General features: G+C 40.8%; 1 protein-coding gene across 1 annotated transcript in view; it reads left to right on the top strand.

Moving 5' to 3' along the window:
• The window catches only part of SORCS3 (sortilin related VPS10 domain containing receptor 3), a 275,609-nt gene that overhangs the window by 237,343 nt on the left and 16,154 nt on the right, over window positions 1-22,112 (top strand). The window contains exons 15-20 of the mRNA XM_069863574.1: window positions 2,857-2,974; window positions 4,456-4,589; window positions 8,867-8,980; window positions 10,511-10,682; window positions 15,752-15,938; window positions 19,131-19,264. Coding sequence (XP_069719675.1) covers window positions 2,857-2,974; window positions 4,456-4,589; window positions 8,867-8,980; window positions 10,511-10,682; window positions 15,752-15,938; window positions 19,131-19,264 — 859 coding nt within the window. The remainder of the gene's footprint in view (window positions 1-2,856; window positions 2,975-4,455; window positions 4,590-8,866; window positions 8,981-10,510; window positions 10,683-15,751; window positions 15,939-19,130; window positions 19,265-22,112) is intronic.

The following is a 22,112-nucleotide window of genomic DNA, read 5'->3' on the forward strand; positions in this document are numbered from 1 at the left end:
ATGCATCACATCCAGGGCAAACAAGATTCATGGGAGAGCAGCCCAGCTGTGCAGCAGCATCAGACGTGCCCTCTATAAGTGTATGTGCTGAAAGCAGTTGTGGCATAAGAGCTGGTGGGATTTACCCACTGCCAAGGGAAGGTAGGAGGGGAGATGCAGTTAGAACTCCTACTTGAGTACAGTTTTGGAGGCCTTCTGCATCACCCCTCTGTGCAATTTCCCATTCCTCCCTTCTCCCTCCTCCTCCTCCTCCTTCTCCTCCCAACACCTCATATTGCTGTAGTTTCCATGGGTTAATCTTGGTCCAGGATGTGCCTTCTCTATTGAGAACAGGAATTGCAGTTTCCTTTGTTGCTCTCTCCGAATGCGATGATGTTTCCTATCGCTAATACCACACAATTTGGACTACCCTAAGAAATGTTATTGAAGAGCCAACAACAATTTACTTAACAAATCCATTCTACCACACAAGTCATTCCTCTCCTACTTATTTCCAACCTGTGTACGCATTTGTCACAGGCTCTTCTTGTGTTATGTCCTCCTCGCTTCTTGTCAACTTCTTGGAGCTCGTCTCTGTGAGGCAGAACTTGGATACAGAAAATTGTCCACAACAAACCCACAACTTCAGGTTCTCAGGTCTCCCCATTCCTACTTTCTCTCCCTGATACCCACACGCTGAGACAGATCTAAATGAGTGAACATGATGATTCCTGGGTGGTCTCTATTTCATCCAAACCAGCACAATGCAGAGGAATTTTGATACAGGCTACGCTCTACAGGATGAGTAATTTGGGCAGTGAGGAGAGAGTTAAGTCAACCTAGTGTGGCTACGCTGTAAATTAAGATGAACTAGAGTAAAGAAATGCAGCACACTGGGGACACAGCAGGATCTGGATTGCAGTCAGCGCTTAGAAACTCAATAGAATTTTTCTCTTCTGTTTCTCTTTTGTTTTCATAGGGAAATTTGTAAATCATCTGTCTCTCTCCCACTTTATTTTTTTTAGTCTGGAATAATTAAAACAGTGACATCTTTAATCTCATAAGTGGCTTGGATAAAAATGTAGGTTAGTGAAAGATTTGGTATAATGAAAAACCCCATTCTTTCTCTGTTCTCTAAATCTCACAATAAGGGTGATACAATTGACATTTCATGAATATCAGAAAAGTTCTTGGTTTCAGTACGTACAGAATTTTTAAAAACTGGAACTTTTATTTTAGATGAAGTTTTTTTAGGTTCTTTTATGTATTTAAGGTAGCCAAGAATTTGTCATAATGACCAATGATCATTGTCATTTTGGGGGGATTTTTTTATGTGTACTGAGATGTTCAGTACTGAGATGTTCTTCTCCCAAGTGACAGGGGACAGGACAAGAGGGAATGGCCTCAAGCTCTGCCAGGGGAGGTTTAGGCTGGACATTAGGAAAAACTTTTTCACAGAAAGGGTCATTGGGCACTGGCAGAGGCTGCCCAGGGAGGGGGTTGAGTCACTTTCCCTGGAGGGGTTTAAGGGACGGGTGGACGAGGTGCTAAGGGACATGGTTTAGTGTTTGATAGGAGTGGTTGGACTCAATGATCCGGTGGGTCTCTTCCAACCTGGTTTTTCTGTGATTCTGTGATTCTGTTCCCCCCTGTCAACGAGAAGCTAAAGTTTTGTTCATGGCTTTTAAAGTCTGGTGATTTGTTACTTATTATAACATTACTTAAACCATGTTTCCACTAAGATTTTGCTTTCTTTGATGAAGATGTGAGCTTCAAACATGTAGACTCCATATGTATTTGTGGTGGTGGTACTATGAGGATGTATAATGTCAGTTCTTATTGTTGCTTTGGTTCCTCCTTTCCAGGCAATTAAGCAAGCACAGTTTTTTTTCTGCATGTGAAGGAGTGCCATATAGTTGGAATGGAATTTAGAGAGTCCTGTGTTCAACAGGCAGCTCTGCTACTGTCATTCTGGTGCAAGCTTGCGCAGAAGCCTCTGGTGCTATTCAGTTTTATATGATCTCTTTCAGTATCCCATGTGTAACAGAACTGTGTCTTTGTTTTAAAGTCTGGCTACTTCCACTGTTTTTTGAGTGCTGACCCTTCAGCTTCAACTACTCCTGCATGCTGCCTTACTCAGAACGAGCCTTGTGTTGCCCTGGAGTTGTTGGAAAATGTCATTTTCATCCTGAAAATCACTTATTATTACTTAGCTAGATGAGCCACAAAGTGTGATCAGTGACTGCTGCTGATGGGTGACCTGCTCAAAAGGATTAAGAAAAAGCTACTAATGTCCTTGCAGTGATGATAATATATAATTCCACTCCTACTAGCTGCAGTCAGCATTCTCCAGGTGGAAGGGACCTGCTATCTTTGCAGGTTACTTGCCTACATCCATATCCAGAATATTTCAGGTGTTTCTTTAACAGTTCATTAAGTAAAAAGCTCACGGAACACAGACGTTCAGCAGTAAAGAAACTGAGTCAGCTAAGAAAAGCTTGATTTTGAGACAGCCAAATGCATATTTTCATCAGAATAACTCTTGGCATTAGACAGATGACTTTCTAGGTGGTTGTTTATTGTTCTTGAATGATACCTTGCTGTCTGTATCAGACCTGAGGCCTATTATGGTAAGTTTTAGAGGCATGGAAAACATTTCAACACAAGCTATACAATGGGCCAGAAAAAGGCTAAACTATCCTGGGATGTTCTAGAAATAATATGTTGTTATTCATAACTGAATAACATTTTCTGGCATAAAGTTCCAAGACAGTGTATTGGTTTCTGCAGCTGAGATACATGAGAAATTATTTGCTTAATGGAACCATATCTCTGCCTGACTCTCGTTCTTTCTTCTTTTTTCTCTCCCGTGCTTAGAGTTTTTGGGCACTTCAGTCTCCGCTCTGAGTGGCAGCTGGTGAAGGTGGATTACAAGTCTATCTTCAGCCGAAGATGCAACAAAGATGACTACCAAACCTGGCACCTGCACAATCAGGTAATCCAGCTCTGTAGGGAGGGGATGATGAGGGTTCCTCTTCCCATTCTCTGTGTCCTTTTCAGCAAAGCATTTGGATATTTTTTGCATCCATTGAGTCACAATTCTAACCTGTTCATACTTTACTTCCCCTGAATCATATGCATGAATAAACACAGGGCCAGTCTTCTCCAGGCAAGCTAGGGAGTTAACTTCTCTTTGTATGACAATATTCCATTGCACCAGCTGGATTTTTTTTACCCTCAGTGCTCAGGGCAATGTAAAACCTTGCCTTGTGATTGAATTGTAGGAGATTTTGAACTCTTTATAGCTCTGTCAGTGACTCATGAATATAATTTTCTTTTTTGCTTCTATTTTTCCCAGTCAAAAAAGAAAAAACCTGCAAATTTATTCATCCTGTAGGTCCTGCAGGTGTCTCTGGAACTCTAGGGAGCCCTTGAATAAAATACACCAGAGAAGACCAAATTATTTCATTTTATTCAAGGATATGCGCTCTGCTTTTCATACAATCTGGCTTTGTTTCATGGTGGATATATTTAGGTCCTGAAGCCACTAGAACTGAGATTTCTCAATACCCTCTGAAGATTGCTTAATGGGTTAACTGGACACCAGTATGATGTCTCAGTCCCTGCAGGACAACATAACTAGAGCCAGAACTACTGGCACTGTGATATTCGTGAATGAAATCCATGAATTAGAAATGAACATTAATTTGGTAAGGATGTAACAAATAACTGAAGCCACAGAATTAAATAAATGAAAATAATTTATACTAAAGAATAGAGAATACATCTGTAATACATTCTTGGGAATCACTGTTAATGGGAAAAAGAAATTTCAATCAGGTTTTTCTCTTATTTCTATGCAGAGGAATTATTTCTCTGTCAGAGAAAGATCTGTCTACAGCAACTCACCTAAATGTCAAATGTTTCTCTTAGGTTAGCTACTCCTAGTATTGCTTTGTGTTCAAAAACTCCAGTATAACACACTGCCAAAATTATAACAAAGCCACGTCTATCAAGCCAGAGATGGGGAGCCAGGAGTCCTGGGTTCCACTCCTGCCCTGGATTTCAGCCTTGGGCACTTCCTCATGTAGTAGATTTCATCTGACATATGGAAGAAACCTTGGAGTACATCTACATAGTCTTTTCAGGATAATTCGTAGAACTGGATAAATTGGTGGATGCCTTCTGAAATATGGCAAAAGTGGATCTGATCGCTTGGGCACCGAGGCATTTTGGGCACATCATTAGCATCCCAACTCAATGCTGAACTCACTGTACTCATGGGTCCTCCCAAGGTGGCTTTAGAGTTTGTAAAGCCAAAAAAAAGTGGAACTAGACTCTTGGTTCTAAACTCTCCCAGTGGCAATTGTTTGCTTTCATTACCTTCTGAGTTTACTGACGAAATGCTCCATTTGGGCACAGCGGCCCCATCAACAATCTGTTTTTCTTTCCCCTCTTGTTCCTCGGCTGTTGAAGGGGGAGCCTTGCGTCATGGGAGAGAGGAAGATCTATAAAAAACGCAAGCCTGGAGCCCAGTGTTACCTAGGTCGAGACTATTCCCGAACTGTGGTGTCTGAACCATGTGTCTGTGGTCAAGGCGACTTTGAGTGGTGAGTGTGTGACTCTGGGGACTTCTGCAGGAACTGTTCTTGTAGCATTGGCAGTGGCCAAGCTACTGCCCAGACAGGAAACCTTGCAGAGAAACTGGGTCTCGTATGGCTTTGTGGCAGTGATCATACCATATAGCATCGATGTGACCCCCTATACTTGTTGTCCCTTTCATCTACAGGCGAGATTTCTTAATCTCCATGAGAAATCCAAGCCTGGAATTAAAAAGCAGAAAATTGCTAGTACTGATTAACATTTTTTTGTTCATTGTGCTAGAAGAGAGACAGCTAGGACTCTTCTCTGGTCCAAAGAATGTCCCTCACAGGAAGAAGAAGGAATTTCTCTGTCCTCACTTCCAAAGTAGTTGACTACACAGGGAGGAAGCTAGTGAAACTGGCACATTTTTATCATTATTCTTATGAATTAATGGAAATATTTCTTGCTTTTTAGCAATGTTTTATTAAGAAATTTCCTAAAGGACTTATGTGACATGACTGTGTAGCCCACCCTTGTGAGATGTAGCTACTTGTTTTGCATAAATGTTAGTGTTTCTAACTTAATGGGGTCATAATTTCCAAACTGCTTTAAGGTCATTTTGATAGGAGCTTAAAAATAAAACAGGAAAGAATTTAACCACTGCTTGATATTGCATGACAATCGGGAATAGGAGATGGGGAGAGTCCACAAGTCAGGATTTCTGCATGAGGAATTCCTACAAGAGAACTTGTAATAGGCAATATTTGAAAGATGATCCGGTGGGTCTCTTCCAACCTGGTTATTCTATGATTCTGTGATTTAAGACTGCCAATAGCTGTGATGTTTGAGCTTAAATCATCAAAATGTCATTTAAATGGAGTTCAAAACATCCTGAAAGCAGATCAGGTGAGAAAACATTTTGATTTTAATAGTAGGTTAGCAGGATCAATGTCTGACTTGGTGTTGGTGTGATTACCAAAATCTTCATGTACCTTTGAATTCATCAGGAAGAGGTGTGAGGCATAAGATCTGCACAGTTATTTGGACAAGGCCAGCTGAGACTCACAGTTCTTTTTAAAACGTGGACACATTGAAATGCAGCAAAAATAAATAAAAAATGTAGACCAAAGTGTTTCCTTGAATATTGGAGTAGTTTGGCTCTAAGAGAGGATCAGGGATATAGAACAGAGATATTCATCTTATCTGGATGGATGTTTAATTTGTTCCTAATGCCAAAATTACATCTGAGACTCCTTAGCTTTACTCTGGAGATCTTTCCCTTTTGTTCTCATCAGGGGAACTTGCAGGATGAACAAACTATCTTGCCCTGCATTATCTGTCCTTGGTGTTGGCATATGCCTCTGAGCTAAACCAAGCACCAATCTCTGGAGAGGATTTGCTCTTTTCTTTTTTTTTTTTTGAGGCTTTGTGCTTCACCAGTTTTCTTTTCTATTTTCACAGTGAAGCTTGTCTTTTCTAAGCTGTAAGTGGAAAACTGTGGTAGCTAAATTGGCCTTAAGTGCTGTTCTGCCTTGAAAAGGGTCTGCATCAGAATACACCTTTTCTATCAATTGACACGATCCTTGCATACATTCAGTATCATTTCTGCTTAACTTTCCCACTAACATGAGGGAGTATTGCTGTTAACCTTGTCAGTCCTGGAGAGGGAATACAGTCAGGCGACTGAAAGTTGGCTTTTGTTTCAGACTCTGTGCTGCCAACAGAATTGTTAACTGGATTCCAGTTGCAAAATTGTTACAGCTGGTGATGGGGAATCAAAAGAACAAGCTTAGTGTTTGATAGGAATGGTTGGACTCGATGATCCGGTGGGTCTCTTCCAACCTGGTTATTCTATGATTCTATGATTCTAAGCTTCAGTTTAAGGGTCACTTTCGATGCTAGGCTGCAGGGCTGAATGGGAGGTGTGGGGTACTCTGTGAAGAAAATACTAGCAGTGCTGGAAATAGGGCATCAAGCCCTCATTATCTGAAAAGTGGTCTTCAGTGAGGAAAGGTGGACTCAGCTGCTCTGACATGTAACTTCAGTTATTTAGTCAGTGGCAAGATACATGTTGTTCTAAAATATGATTCATCTGCCTTCTTTTGGATGTCAATAAGAGAAGGAGAGGTGCTGAGAAGTGCCTTTTCTCTCTGCTGATTAGAAGGCAGCTCTAGGCAAGGAGCTCATGGAGATACACCCCTGCTGTAGGTATCTACAGTTGGAAGGACAACTTCTACTCTTGACTTGATGCTTTTTTAAAGGAAAGGTGTCCACTCAGCCTTTTCTGTCTGAGTTCACAGCTGCCTGTTGTTCTTTGGAGCACTGACTAACCTGTCTCTTCTGTGTGAACTCGGCAGGTCTGGTAGAATGTCAGGAAAAGGAGGAGGGTCAGCAGGTGGGGTTGTGTGAGCAAAATAACCAGCAGATCCCACAGACAAGCCCTCTGCTTCCCCCGTAAATAGGTTTGGAGGCTGGTTCTGGTCACAGAACATCACCTGCCTTCGAGAGCTGGGCAGGCAGGACAAATGACTGCAGGAGCCTGACAGCATGGGCTGTGATGTCTGTGCTCCATCCAGTTTGGTCACTGTGCCCTTGCCCCTATCTGCCTCACGTCGCAGTACTTTCTGTTTCCTGCTGTTAGATATAGGGCTGATGTGAATTTCAGGGGCATAAATCGTGATCGAGGGCGCTAGTTCGACAAATCCTCATGAGTCAAGATCGTGGTTGACTCCTGCTAACCCTTGCAGTCATTTCCAAAAGTAAACCCTGGCCTTTTTCTGACAGAAAGAATGGCGAAAGGAGCTCAGAAGTGTTATTAAAAATCTCACTGATCTTTCTTTTCCCTCCTCCTGCTTCTTTATTTACCCTGTCAAGACAGCTTTCCTGAGAAAGACAGTGTAGCAGCTGGACTTGATTATTTCCTTAACTTATGCAAACCCTGGGGCTTATACGAAGGAAGGTGGGCGGCATGCAAGGTTTTAATATACATTTACCAGAAGTTAATGAACAAGCACAGAACCTTGAGGGCATACAGCAATGTTGTCTTTAATTTTATTAAATATTTATGCAGCTCTTTTCTTCTTTGGGGCAAAGTACAGCTCCTCCTGAATATTTTTAATTACCAAGTCACTGCCAGGCATTTTTGACTGTGCAGGTCGGACCCACTGAGAATGATTAAATTGAATGTTGAAAGAAGGAACATTAGGGAATCTCCAAACCTTTTAAAGTAGCTTGCAGAATTTTTGCCCTCCAAAAAAGGAACAGTAGCAGCCTGGGTCACTGGGGATATAGCACAATTTTGTCTCACCAGAGTTCTTCCTAGTGACTTTCTTTTGGCAATTCAGACTCTGAATACAGGAAGGATAAAACTCAAGTGTCCTAAAGGGCACAGAGAGCTTTCAAGGCAGTGGCTTCTGGAGTGTCTGTGTCTTTATGGAGGTTTAGGTTGTTGGCATTTGTTAGCCTGCTTCAGGCAAAAATCCAGAATCTCTTTTCATTTGTCCCTTGAATCCAGCATGCCAATAAAGGCTTTACATAGAAACCTGATTCAGAGCCTATTAAAACTTATGGAAGGCTTTGGATTAATCCTATTGCTTCACCTTTGTATTGGGATGCAAAGGTAGCTTAAAAACAAGTCTTGTATGGGTTTGTTTACAATTCCACTCTTTGGTGGTCCAAGGAAACATCAAACCCTGTTTACCTTCCCTATGCAACACAGTATCATGTAATCTTCAGACTACCAAGTTGGCTGTGTTGTTTTAGTTCAGTGTTGAAAAAACATAAGCTATAGTTTGCTTTCAGGCTAGTCATAGCTCAGCCAAAGTGCAGGGAGGAGATTAACACATGTAAATACACGTACTTTGGCTAGCTGTTCAGGAATTGCTCCTAGTGTCTTATCTTCCTAACTGCTTCATTGGGAAAAAAGGTGGCATTAGAGCCTGAAATTGGTCTGGTCTTTTCTGAAAGCAAAGAAAAGAATTCAACAAGATAAATTATTAGAGAACAGGAAAAGAAATAAGTAATACAATTTTATTTCTGAATCTCTGTCCATGTTTTTTTTTTACCAAATGAGACACAAGTCCTCCAGTGCTCTGTGAGGCTGGTAGTTCTGGTGTTGTCAGGTGAACTCTGTTCCTGCTTCTCAAACTAATCAAGCACTTTGCCTCTGGATAAGCCCAATCCGTGACGTTGTGCCGTCCAGCAGAGAGACAACTCACATGCTTTGGGGAACAAAAATATCATGTAAAACCAAGCTAAATGTAGTGAATGAGTACAGTGATGCACTCATGACTTATCTCCGTAGTGACTACGGGTATGAGAGGTACAGCAACAACCAGTGTGTCCCAGCCTTCTGGTTCAGCCCATCCTCCCTGTCCAAGGATTGCAGCATTGGTCAGAGCTACTTGAACAGCACTGGGTAAGTCAATCTTGCAGTCTCTCTGGGTTTGGTGGCCCTGCAGGAGACGAGAGAACCTGGATCGTCCTTTTTTCTCTGCATCCCATCTGAATTTTTCCAGTCTTATTTGTGAGGTAATGTTTGCCGCAGCATCTGTATGGAACATTGCCTCATTCCTCAGAGAACAGAGAGAAGCACATTAACATAAGTGACACGTAGATATTGTATTGCTATCAAATGATGTATGATCCCTGGAGCCTAGACTTGGAGCTCCCTTTTGCTGCGAAATTAAAACACGAATCAAGGAGGTCTATCTGAGAGACAGCCAAACATTTAAAAGAACAAGTTTGAGATATTTCATATCATTTTTCATTGAACCTCTTCCTATGTTAAAGCTCCTGTGTACAACAGCTTCTGGCAAGGCTCTAACGAGCAGTTTTAAGCCCCTTTTTTCCTTTACCATTTTCACTTTTTGTACACGCTGCCTTGAGTTTTAAGACAAGATACGTGCGCTAGTTTCTCCTGGTTTTACCCAGAACAGATGGCAAGTGTTGGTTTATTATGGTAACGTTGCTCTGCAAATGATTAAAGTTTTTCTGGTTGTCCTGGCTGGTGCAAAATTGCAATGTTTCTTCTCAGGCAGTGGAGGCACCGAAGACTTTGCAGGCTTGTTTCTGAGTCGTGGGTCCTGCATGCTCAGTTGTTATGACGGGGTTGTTCCTGGGTGGTTGATGTGGGTTGCTGAACAAAGTGAGGAATCACTTAACTTATGAGACCCCCGCCTTCAGCTGAAAGGTTGCTATAAAGATGGAATGTAATTACAGGAGCCCTGACCAGTATGACTGCTTGTAGCCTTCTTGACTGGGAGCAAGAAGGAAATATTTGGGGGTCTGTGTCTTATAACCAATCCCATGTTTTTACTGTGAAATAATTAGAAAGGGTTAATCTTCCTCAGCAACAATGGGAATGGCCAAGTGTCTTGCTAGTTAGCTAACCTCTTGCTAGTTAGAGCCAAGAGAAAACTCATTCCTTGAATAATTTTTAAATTGGACTGGGCAGAGCTCTGGCAGATGACTCCAAGTGCCTTCTAGCGGAGCAGAGGGCACTAGTTCAACAAATCCTCATGAGTCAAGATTGTGGTTGACTCCTGCTAACCCTTGCAGTCATTTCCAAAAGTAAACCCTGTAGAGGCAGAAAAATGTAATAAAAAGCATAATTAGAAAGCTGGGGTGCAGGGTGCAATCCTGCAGGCACAGGGAATTGGAGGGATTCTCCGCCTTTTACCATCACAGAGTAGTAATTCACCTCCACAATGTGTGCCTGTTCTCAGTGATGCTGCTGAGAATCTCTGGAGAAGCATGATGGTGATTTGATGGCTTTCTCCAACTTAATAAAGTGTTCGGTTTCTTTGATTTTTCCTTTTAGTGAGGGAAGCATGCAGGCAGTTAGCCTTTGGAAAAATACAAGTATTAATATGGAGAAATGAAACAAAACACAAAAACTTTTCTGCCCACTGCCCGAGCCCAACCTCCTTTTGTTACTGCTCCCCAGGTACCGAAGGATTGTGTCTAACAACTGCACAGATGGCTTGCGAGAGAAGTACATGGCCAAAGTGGAGAAGTGCCCTGGAAAAGCACCTCGGGGACTGCACATCCTAACTTCTGATGGAAAGTTGGTCACAGAGCAGGGACACAACGCCACCTTCATTATCCTTATGGAAGAGGTGTGGTAGTGGTCTCAATAAACTTTTCACTGTGTGGCAGGACTGCTATTCTTTTTCTTCACCTGTTAGGCTGCTGAGAGGAAAATAGCAATCGAGTGGAATCATGAAATGATGAACACTCCTGAGATTTAGGAGAATTAATGAAAAAGGTCTGTACATGAGACATTAAAACAAATCACACTGGGTCAGCCAAAGGAGTATTTAGCTGGTTAGCTTGTCTATGAGTCATGATGAAGCCAACACTGAAGAAAGAGAGATCTGGCAAAAAGCATATTTCAACACGAGTTTCTTGATGACTCCAATGAACTGCAGTTAATGGATTTTATGAAGCAGAAATGGTGTATATATGCTTAATAATTCTGTTTCTGGGATGAAGAGATTTAGATGGAGCTTTGCTGGGAAAGGTTAAGAACAGTGGGGATTATTTTCAGACTCTTGAGAAGCAGTGAGGGATATTATTGTTTTGCAGTAGGAATTGAGCCTCCTCAAGCCACCTATGAGCTCCTCAGCCCATATCTGTTTTATTTATTTATTGGTGTGATTCCCCCTGTAGCCAACAGTAGTGTAGCTGATACCAGGACGAGTTGGTGCATCAGAAAATTGAGGCGCTCCTGGTGTTCTCTCTTGTTTGGGAAACATGTATGGTGCAGCCTATTTCACCAACATTTGTGGCTCAGTAGAGTGCTGGGTAGCTGAAGAAAGTACTTGGTGTGTATCCAGGCTGATGGGAGTATTTCTCAAATGATCTTATGCCTCTTCAGGTCTCTGATAGGTGTTGAAGGATATATGTGACTGCACCACAAAAAACCCTGCTGTGCTTGCTGCATTCTCCTGCTGGCTTATGACTGCACGTGGAAGGGATCGTTGAAGGTCCAACAGTGATTTTCCCACAATGGCTTGTGTTACATCTGTTTTCTGGTTAAACAGAATGGTCAGCTCACAACCTCACTTCTGACATCTTTGGGCGTCTCAGGAGGGGCAGCCAGGGAGTGAGGTGGTGTTGGAGAACCACAAGTGCACATTGTCACGTGTTTTGTTCTGTGTACTTCATTTTGAGACAGTACCTGGAAACAGCTGGGAGCCAGACACATCATGATCATGAACATCAGAAGAAGGAAACCAGGACAGACTAGATGCCCGTTTCCAAGTATCCTGCTATGACAAAAAGCTATTAGGAATAGCCTCTCTTGGCAACTTAGACCTTTGAGAATACAAGAAGCTGTTGTGATCTAAGCATACTGCCATGAAGAAGTTTTTTGTCATGATACCTTGGTTTTTTTTTTAAACGCACAGGCTTCTAATAATTTAAATTCTTATACAGTAACTAAATGTTTCATTGGGACCACAGTAATCTGACAGGGCCTCTTTACATGCTTTCTCGGAGGTTCATGCATGCTCTGCTTTTATACAAAGGGGATTTCTTGTCTACCTGGCTGATTCTTTTATATTCTGCAGACTTGACATGGTAAGACTATTTGTATAGACTCTGTGAGTGAGAGTTCAGAAAAGAACAGACATAATCTAAAAATTAGGAATCTAGTAGTAATTTATTAAGGAACTCAAGCAGAACTGCTGCATATAAGGAATGATAAGCAGATGGGGAATAAGGCAGCAGTCAAGGTAGCTGAAGAGTGGAATCTTTGCAAGGCTTTACAGATTGAAGAGCCAGCTCAATAAATATATGAGGGCATTCACTCTGTGTCCTTTGTTGAAAAACAACAATAATTAGAAAAACATATCATTGAAACAATTTTTTTCAAAGGGGAAAGGATTTTCAAGAATATATCTTTGTGGGTAAACGGCTTATTCCACGGAAAGTTGTGTGTTGAGTTTGTGTCTTAAAACAATAGACATTTTAGGAGAAAAAACAGCTGATATTTTGGGCAAAAGCATTCCAGTCTTTCATTGTGAACCTGAGGCAAATGAGTTGTCATCAAAGTCTTCCTGGTTAGTTGGAAGAAATAATTTCTGTAGAAGTCTTCTTATGTTCCTTCCTGTCGTACAGATTCATTCCTGTCTTCCTCCACCTTTGCAGGTCAGTCTGTTCCCTGGTAGGTTGTTTTGCACCTATGTCTAAAACCACTTTCTGAGACAAACAAACAGCAGTCTAACAAGACACACACATACAGAGACACATCTGTGTGGTCTCCATTCAGCCATCCTACTGTTTCAAACTAACCCTGATCAGCAACCTTGTGATTAGCCATAGGTTCCTTTCTACTTTTTAGTACACACCCTCAATATATTGATGCGACTGACCTTTGTGCTGTCCAGTGGTGAATGAAAGCTTTATCAGAGTTAATTGAAAATTAGATTTCTTAGGATTTAGCTTTAGTAGTATGCCCACAGTGGTAATTCGTAATACATGTGTAGCAATGACAACGAAGAAAGGAATGCAGAATGGCTGATGACTTTGCTGTGTTTTTAGGAAGATGGGGGTGGACTGTCCTTTGGACTGTTTATACATGCAAGAGAAGATGAGAGATAAAAACCTTTTTTTTACCTTTTTTATTTTTTTAATCCAAGTTTGAGTTTAAATGCAAAGAAATGGTAGAATGCCAAATTGCTGCTGTATGGAGTTGTGTGCTAGACCAGATCAATGAATCTGGTTTTGCACCTGATATTTTCTGTGCATCCTCAGCTCTCCTCTGCAGGGTACATAAACTCCCCTTAGGTCTAAATGGTCGTTTATGTGGCAGCTCCAGTTACTGAAGTGTTTTGTTCCCTTGTCTTCTGTTTATGCCATTTCTCAGCTTCCCTCTTTCAGTAGTTACAAGTTGATGGCAAGTTTTGTAATATGGTTGTATTTGCAAGTGAGCTCACCCAGCCCTTAGCTCACTCCCTTTTGGTATAATAATTTACAGGGTTTAAAGCAATAAAATATGCCTTTTGAATATAAGGAGAGAACAATTTTTCCCATTTAAAATGCCTCCATTTCATTTCTATTTTAGTTTATATTCATAAATTCCAGACTATCTGACGTTGTGGGGGGTGCTAACACACTTGGTTTGGTATTTTATATACTGGATACAGAGATGTGGAAAGGAGAAAGAAAACACAATTAGTATGATGGGCAGGCTTTGCATTGAAAACCCCACTGTTATAAATGGGTGGAAATATCATCTGCTGCTGTTCAGTCACAAAAAATCTGTTCCGGCTTCTCCACTTCAAACTCTCTCATTCCAGATTGAATCATATTGGAGAAGCAAGGAGGAAATAGGAAAGAGAATTGTAAGGCATGAGAAAGGAGCTGCCGTGATGGATACAAGAGATTGCAGCCTGAGGTCACCGGTGATGAAGCCAGCCCAGATCAAATTTTTATCCTCTCTTCAGTGTCTTCCATATGAGATGAACTTGTGGTCTTACTATATTCCCCTGAGAAGTGGTTTTGAAAGGTTTAACAAGCTGTGGGAGCTTTTCTATCAAATAACTGAATATCCTAAGAGTGTAATTTTGTCCCTGCTAGAGAATTTTTTTAGATTGACTTAAAAAACCCTCTTTCAAAAGATGTTATTGGCTACTCAATGTTATAGATAGGTTTTATTGTCACTACCGTTCTAGGCCTCTATGTTTTCTTTGGTGTTTATACTGTATTTTCAATACCCTAGTAGGACAGAAGTGAAAATGGTGACCTGATCAAGTCAATAGACACAGCTCCCCTTTATTGTGCACCTTTGGTATCAGTGGCTGATCCTTTGGGTTAGAATGGTCTGGGAGCTATTTAATCATAATTTAAGAATTTCTTTTTCCATGATCCAGTCAATGTTCTGCTTTTATCCTAAATATCCTGGGGATAAGAAGTCATGATCCAAAATGGACCTGGGCTGTGTATGAATGTGTTTGGACCATATGGAAAATTGCTTACGGATTGGTTTCAGCTTTGGGCTAGGAGCTTCTCCAAAATGTAGTGGTATCTCTTTCACCCATAGTGAATACAGTGAAGACCTTTCATGACAGGAAAGGACTCAGGCCACCACATTTTAGATAACTGCAGAAAGCTACAGAGATTTAGTCTGAGGTGTTGTTTTATTTCAGTTTAGTGAAATCACTCTTGTGGGCTTTAGCTCCATTTGAATTAACCTTGTTTTGTGTTACTTTTAGTCAGCTGGGGAAAAGTATAAAGTAAGGCTCCAAGAAACTGAAATAACAGACTCTTTTACAGTTCAGCTACAGTGGTTTAAAGTATGATTTAAATTAAAACAGTGCAGCTGCTGCCTCAACCCAACACCTGCAATGTTGCACTGTTGTTCCATCCTTCATTTAATAGCTGTCGTTGACAGTAATCCTAGAAGGGATTTTCTCATCACCTACTTCATTCTCCTGTGTATCCAGGCCCTATCTCTGTGTTGACTGACATTAGACAAAAACTGTCAGTCCTTAGTGTGGGACTCAACCTATATAAATTCAGCTATCCTGAAGTTACATGTCTAGCTGAAACTAGCTGTCTAGACTCTCTGTTATCAGAATACAGGGATGGATATTTCCAGGTGATTCATATCACCTGTCACAGTTATATTAATATGGGATGTGTTGGTCTGTCTTTATCTTTCTCTCTCTTTCACATATTGAAGAGTGACTTTAACCACTGCTCCATCTCCAGGGTGTTACTGGTGCTTCCACAGGCACACGGGAATTGCTCCCCAGTTAGCATCTACCCTACTGTCCCATCTCACTGCCTCTGACAGAGGTAGTTGTTGGGCACCACTTTTTCAACACAAGGCTGTGCAAAGCCCTGGCCATTTCAGTAACATGTAATCTTCAAACATGCATTGCATTCAATTATTCTAATATGCATATTTTGAACTCTGCCCTCCCAAAATCTCTAAACCCAAGATGGGGAAATAAATTCTCTTTACAGGTGTAAATATACCAAGCATTTCTTGTGTATAATTACCTGGTGTTGATTTGAGCCTGGACACTTTGGGGGCTGAGAGAACAAAACTAGGCTATTTTGGAAAAGTTACAAGTTTGTGACCATGCAAAATGGACTGGAACTGAGAAGTGGGATGGAGGGCAATAGATATTATTTTTATCAGCCCGGTTTCGTAATCCAGCCTTCTCTGTTGCAGGGTGATCTCCAAAGGACAAACATTCAGCTTGATTTTGGAGACGGAATTGCAGTATCCTACGCTAATTTCAGCCCTGTTGAGGATGGCATCCGGCACGTCTATAGGAGTGCTGGGATCTTTCAGGTGACGGCGTACGCAGAGAACAGCCTGGGCTCTGACACTGCTGTCCTTTTCCTGCATGTGGTCTGTAAGTACTTCCAGCTGTTAACTTCCTAGGGTGAAAACCTGACCTCACTAAAAATGCCTGCAAGGTCAGTAGGGCCTAAGAACACGTGCAAACCCACCTACACATGCAAGTTAGGAAAACATTTATCACAGAAAGGGTCATTGGGCACTGGAACAGGCTGCCCAGGAAGGGGGTTGAGTCACCTTCCCTGGAGGGGTTTAAAAGATGCGTGGACGAGGTGCTGAAGGACATGGTTTAGTGTTTGATGGGAGTGGTTGGACTCGGTGATCCGGTGGGTCTCTTCCAACCTGGTTATTCTATGATTCTATGATTCTAAGTCACTCTTCCGAGTGCTTGGACTTCTCATTGAATGCAGAGGAAGGGAAGTTTCTTTTAACACGAGTATATTTGCAGTCCTCACAGGTACACAGAAAAGTTTGAAAATGTTTCTCAGGCTTTCTGAAAGGGTCTGAGATTAAACAGTATATGAAACAAAGCCCAGATGTATGTTTTTAATTTGCTTCTTATACCAAGAGGTTTAGATTAACCTACTAAATTTTGAGTCAGTTACTCAGGATCTGGGAGTTTATGGTGCTTATTAAATAAAAGAAAAGCATTATGCTAAGCTTATTTCCTGTGATATGAACATGCTGAGGGCTAATGTGCTACTCTTCATAGTTCGTGTGTTTGACATGCATCCCTGACTTTCTCTCCTGTTTGGTAGATCAATGCAATTTCTTTCTACTTGCCACATGAGCAGAGTCAAATATGGAATCCCCAGCTGGCTTTGTCAAAGTCACAGGAGAGAGAAAAGGGGGTGGAATGCAGAATGAGACTAGGAAGATCCCATTTCCTTGTCTGGCTCTCTGAGAATGAGATCTCCTGGGCAGAGAGCTCCCATGATGTGCCTCATTGTTTTTGCCCTAATTGTGTTCATAGCCGTGTCTGTCTTGCCCTTTAGCCTGTCAGAATGTCTTCTAGCCTGTCTGTCTTTACTTGAGGTTTTCTGCTGGAAGGAAGCAAGTCAGAAATTTCCAAACCTCAAGAACTCTTTTTTTCTTCTTTTTAATTTCAGGCTCCCTGTGTGAAGGAATAAATGTTCCTTGAAGCTTTTATTATGCTCATAATTTCCTCAAAGTCAATCATGGCTGAATTTAACAACCTGTTATTAGAGCATTAACTGTTTTTTCCTTCACCTTGGGCCATTAGCTGACAAAAGTGATGGTTACCTGGTAATAACAACCAGCTTTATATGGATTATCTGATTTTTCTCATAGGAATTGCTTTTTCATGGTGAGGATTTTAGAGCAGAATGCAACAAGGGGCCGTTGCTTGTCCTGGTTGTCCTACTCTACCCTTTTTTTTTTTCCTCAGCCTCTCAGATCTCTCTTTTGGCTTTTATAGTGTTCTTAGGTGGCCAACTTATTATCCTTATCTCTGGGGAAATATTTTACAAGCATTTACATTCGCGCTAACACTGAAATAAGATGATACCTCAGTATTAGACTTTTAATATATTTGAATGTACTTGTCAATATAGGAGGTTTGACCTTGAAGCTAAAACGTACAGGAAAAAAAAAAAAAGCCTGCTATATAAATCACCTTTATTATATGGTCTGCTTAGTGCTGGAATCAGGTACTGAAAGAAGAGGAGAAAGAAGCTATTTGGCCTCAAGCAACAGTAGTTTTCTACCCTGCAGCTTTATCAGTGTTCAGTCAACTTTTCACCTTTCTGGAATATGCTGTCAAGCTGGTCATCTCTTCATTTAAAGCAAACGAAGATATTTTTGGTTTTCCTCTTACATGCACTGTCACGAAATACTGGGGGAACCTGCTGTTCTTGGGAACCCAAAGTACTTGCTATGGGCAGAGTTCAGGAGTGACTTGCTGGTAGAGACTCGTTGGGAAAGGGGATAAAAACAAGAATAAGTTTTGAGGAGCCAAAAGCAAGAAAGCAAGAATAGTGTCCCATTGTGCTGAGAGCTATATATTCCAGTGGTGAAAGAAAAGCTCTTGCTCTCCAAAATCCTTGTAATCTAAGGAGCTGGTGAAGTGATTACTGTCCCTGTTTCATGCCTAAAGAGCTGAGAAGTAACACAAGAAGATTGTCTCAGTTAAAATCAGCAAGTTTCCTGCTTCCCAGAATTAATATCCTATAAAAAACAAAAAGTCTTGCTTCTTTCTTATTTCATCCTTTCCTTCTCACAGTGATAGTCTATCAGTTTGCTGTGTTTCAAGAGGTGCCGTCCAGAAAGAGTCAGTAACACTGTCTGATGTGCAGCATTTATCAGCTGAAATTCGGTACCAGTGAAAACAAGAAATTAAATGAGAAGGAAACCAATAGTAATGGTAAAAGCTTTAAAAAATCTAGCAAACAATACCTCTTTTTTTTTTTTTTACACGTGATTTTTTTTTCTGAAGAGGAACTGACTTCTTAATTTTGAACATAGTGCACTGGACTCATTATGGACATTTGCATTTATTAGATGAAACTTTACATTGATATTTCATTATTTTTTAAGTCTTCCAGAAACAAGTTATTCTGACAGCTAAATGCTTTGATATGCCGACACACGCATCTTTCAAGTAGTTCTTGACTTTTTGCTAGTGGTAACTGACTTCCCAAAGACTTCTCAAGGTCAGGCTAAAGCCAAAAAGATACCAAAGATTTCTAAAATCATGAAACTTTCTTTTGCAGACCTAAAAAACTGTCAGGGTGTATTTAATCAAGTCATAAATGCCTCATGTTTAATCAGATTTTAGCCACCTTGGCGAAATTGATTTTCCTACAAATCTTAGTAGCTCAGTGGATATATTTCCAAGAAAGCACCTTCTTTCTCTCCTGTGTCCTATCCCTCAAGCTCTCAATAGCAGCTTGCCCTATCCAGTGCAAAACCAGTTCATTGTCCTCCTTCAAAGTGCATTTAAAAAATTCTTCTAAGTGCGCAGTGTTGACACTGTCTGAGATTAGCACTGTGGAAACTGCATTTCTTGCTCCCCTAGAATTAAGAACAAGAAAAAAAAGATGCTTGATTTTATATTTATCAATCTGATATGGTTTTATTTTGCTGGAATTCTTTTGTATTGTTATAACAGAGTCTCAATGCTGACATAAGGCATCTGATTTATTTAAAGAAAAGATCCTCACTGTTCACGACTGTGCAGGGAGGGTTCAACTCAAAGCCTTTAATAATGAATTCTTTCGTCCCCCAGGTCCAGTGGAGCACGTCCATCTGAGTGTCCCCTTTGTCGCCATCAGAAATAAGGACGTCAACATTACTGCAGTAGTTTGGCCCAGCCAGGCAGGCACTCTTACCTTCTTCTGGTGGTTTGGGAACAGCACCAAGGTACAGCTGCCCCTTGGTTCATTTTTACTTCCTAATCACATTGCACCAGACAAGGGACTCAGTCAGCCCTAATAAAACCTTCTCTCCTTTGCTTGTTTTGTGGTTTATTTTTTTCCTTATCTAAAAAGAGTTGTTATTATCTGAACTTCAACCTTTGTGAGTTTATTTCCTCCTGTTTTGTGTTGTTCTTCGTAGTCATTACTTTTTTTTACATCTGGTTGTTATCAGCCCTACTGAGCTTTGGAGACCACTATTATTACCAGTGTTCACTTGCAGCTTAACTGAATTATATACCACTATATATGGTATAATACTGGCTTTCAACATAGTGTTTAAAAACTGCTGGTGTTCAATATCTGTGGGGATTTCCATTATGTACCAATATGCAGTATATAATGCTGGATTCCAACACAATACTTTAAAGCTGTTGGTGTTCAAATAACCAGTTGTATCTAGAGTTGCAAGCTAGTCTCTCACTGAATTGTTTGTGTCCGTCTGTGACTGTTGTTGCCACTCTTGGATATATTAGAGGGGGAAATGAGACTTCTTTGTAGTGAATTTTCAGAGGACTGGCAAAAATTTAGGATAAAGAGCTTTTTTATCCATAATTAAAACAAGTGAAACTTCAAGTTGTGGTCATGCTTTCAAATGGAGAAAGCAGGATTGCTTCTTAGCTACAGTTTTTATTGTATTAAAACTGTCAGTGAGACAGCTGACACACAGATACTATTCTCCATTATTACAGTTGTGAAATGTACAGCTGATAATTTTGCAATGTAGTATCTGCTGTTATTTACAAAAGCAGTTTAAGTCACATAATTGCCTACATTATTATTAGCGTGCAAGTGAAAGTGCATGCTAAATTGAGATCAAAGTAGAAAAAAATGTGAATTTTACATGAAATACAGAACTTGAGATAAAAAATAGCAGGCACACAAATATTTTATTTTCTCTTTGACAAAGCTGTTTGCTTACCAACAGTAGCAAAAGGAAAAAATTAACAAATGCTGCATCTACTGTGATTTTACCTCAATTTAAGAAGCTTGTTAAGAACTCGCTTATTTTTGTGGAAGCATAATTGAGGCACTGGAAGAGCTCTGGAAGAAAAAACACTTACTATAACTTGGCAAGCTGCTGTGCCCTAGCTGAGCTATGGTAGCCTCCCACAAACACACGTCTAGTCCATGACAAGTACTGGGTAATTCCACCTAGTTTATACTGCTCTGAAAGAGAGGGATGCAAAATCACATTACAGTTTGGATATTTTTGGCTCAGGGCTTGCAACTGGACAGCCATTAAAATACATCTGAAACAATTTAGGTACTGGTAACTTGATCATCTGCTTAAATCCTCCAGATTACCCAGGAATCAGAGTTTTCCTGACATTGTTTTTGTCCTTAATATAGAAGCTGGTTGTGAATAGGGCTTTAAAAAGATTTTTTGAAATATAAAAATAATCTAGAAAAGGCAGAGCAAAGCAGTGCTGTTTGCTGAAGTTTTCCATGCAGCACTCATTGTGTTTGCATCCAGGTTGTCTAAATAAGTTTTATCTTCTAGCTGAACTTCCAGAGTCATAGTCAACAGAGTACAAGCAGCTACGGCTGTGTTTGGGATGGATGCTTTGAACATAGATGCACATGGGGTACCCAATCCTTATGATCCCTTGGGATGACTGTACATGTTACTGAAATTTGTTGAGGTGAGGATTAGTAAAGATAGTGCCACTTACCCGTCGCCAACTCAGGGGTCCAGAGCACCTTTCATTCTTTGCAAAGCATTATCTCCAGCTACCTCATGAATATACTTCAGCTCCATCTCTAGCAGAAATATGGCAAAGGATTTAGAAACAACAGCAACGGCCACCTTTTTTTTTTCAGCAGGTCTGCATTACATCAAAATTCCTTCTGGGATGTTTAATGTACATATCAGATCCTTCTCTGTGCTCACTCATGGGCAAACTGTGGTCTCTAAGTGAAAGACGGAGACACTGTGTGTGAATTGAAGGTTAAGGTGTGTAATATTGTGCATTGCGGGTGATATTGTTGAGTGATAAATTCTATTTCCACAACGAGGGATTGCAGCTGGTTTTCCTGTTCAGTCCGTGGGCATCCCAGGCAGAACCAAATGTGTGTCGTGTCACTGTGCAGTCTCATCCCACTCTCTGTGCTGTTGCCCAGGCGGATGTTGTCGTGGACTCAAATGACCTGGCTGAGGCATTTCTGCTGCCCTACCCACCCTGCTGGAACCATTGTACTGAATTTCTACTGTGCTATTTTTTGCAGTATACCCAAAGGCCAATTTGCTTGGATTAACACAGGTCCAGTTTAATAAATGTGTCCAGCTGTCTAATAGGTTTGAGCAAATGAACCTTAAACTAATTGATTTAATTTAGAGTTAGTTTCCAGGTCTTGGTGCTTGAATTAAAATTAAGGAGTTGGCTGAATGTTAAAATTCCATGATGGAGGTGAAATCATCCGTGATAATGGAATGTCCAGCATACACACATACAAAACCAAAAAATAAAAGTAATTTTAAATGCCAGATCGGTTCCTCTTATCTGCCTTTGCACAAAATCACAACCTGTAACCTCTAGGAAGATAGCTAATATTGTGGTTTGATGGAGACCCATTCTGCTTGTCCAAAATGTGTGTAAATCTAAGTATATGTTAACTAGGCTTCCCGGGCTAGCAGAAACTGGCACCCTTGCTGACTTGGTCTGTGAGTCCCATGTGATCAAACAGATTTTTTTTTCAACTGCTTTTTCAGCTCATGGATGAGGGGGTCCAAGGAAGGTGGGTTCTGCAGGGAGGGAAATGTGTTTGCCAATCTGGCTTATGCCGGTGGAAAT

The sequence above is a fragment of the Phaenicophaeus curvirostris genome, chromosome 9, assembly GCF_032191515.1.
Source record: "Phaenicophaeus curvirostris isolate KB17595 chromosome 9, BPBGC_Pcur_1.0, whole genome shotgun sequence".
Taxonomy (NCBI): domain Eukaryota; kingdom Metazoa; phylum Chordata; class Aves; order Cuculiformes; family Cuculidae; genus Phaenicophaeus; species Phaenicophaeus curvirostris.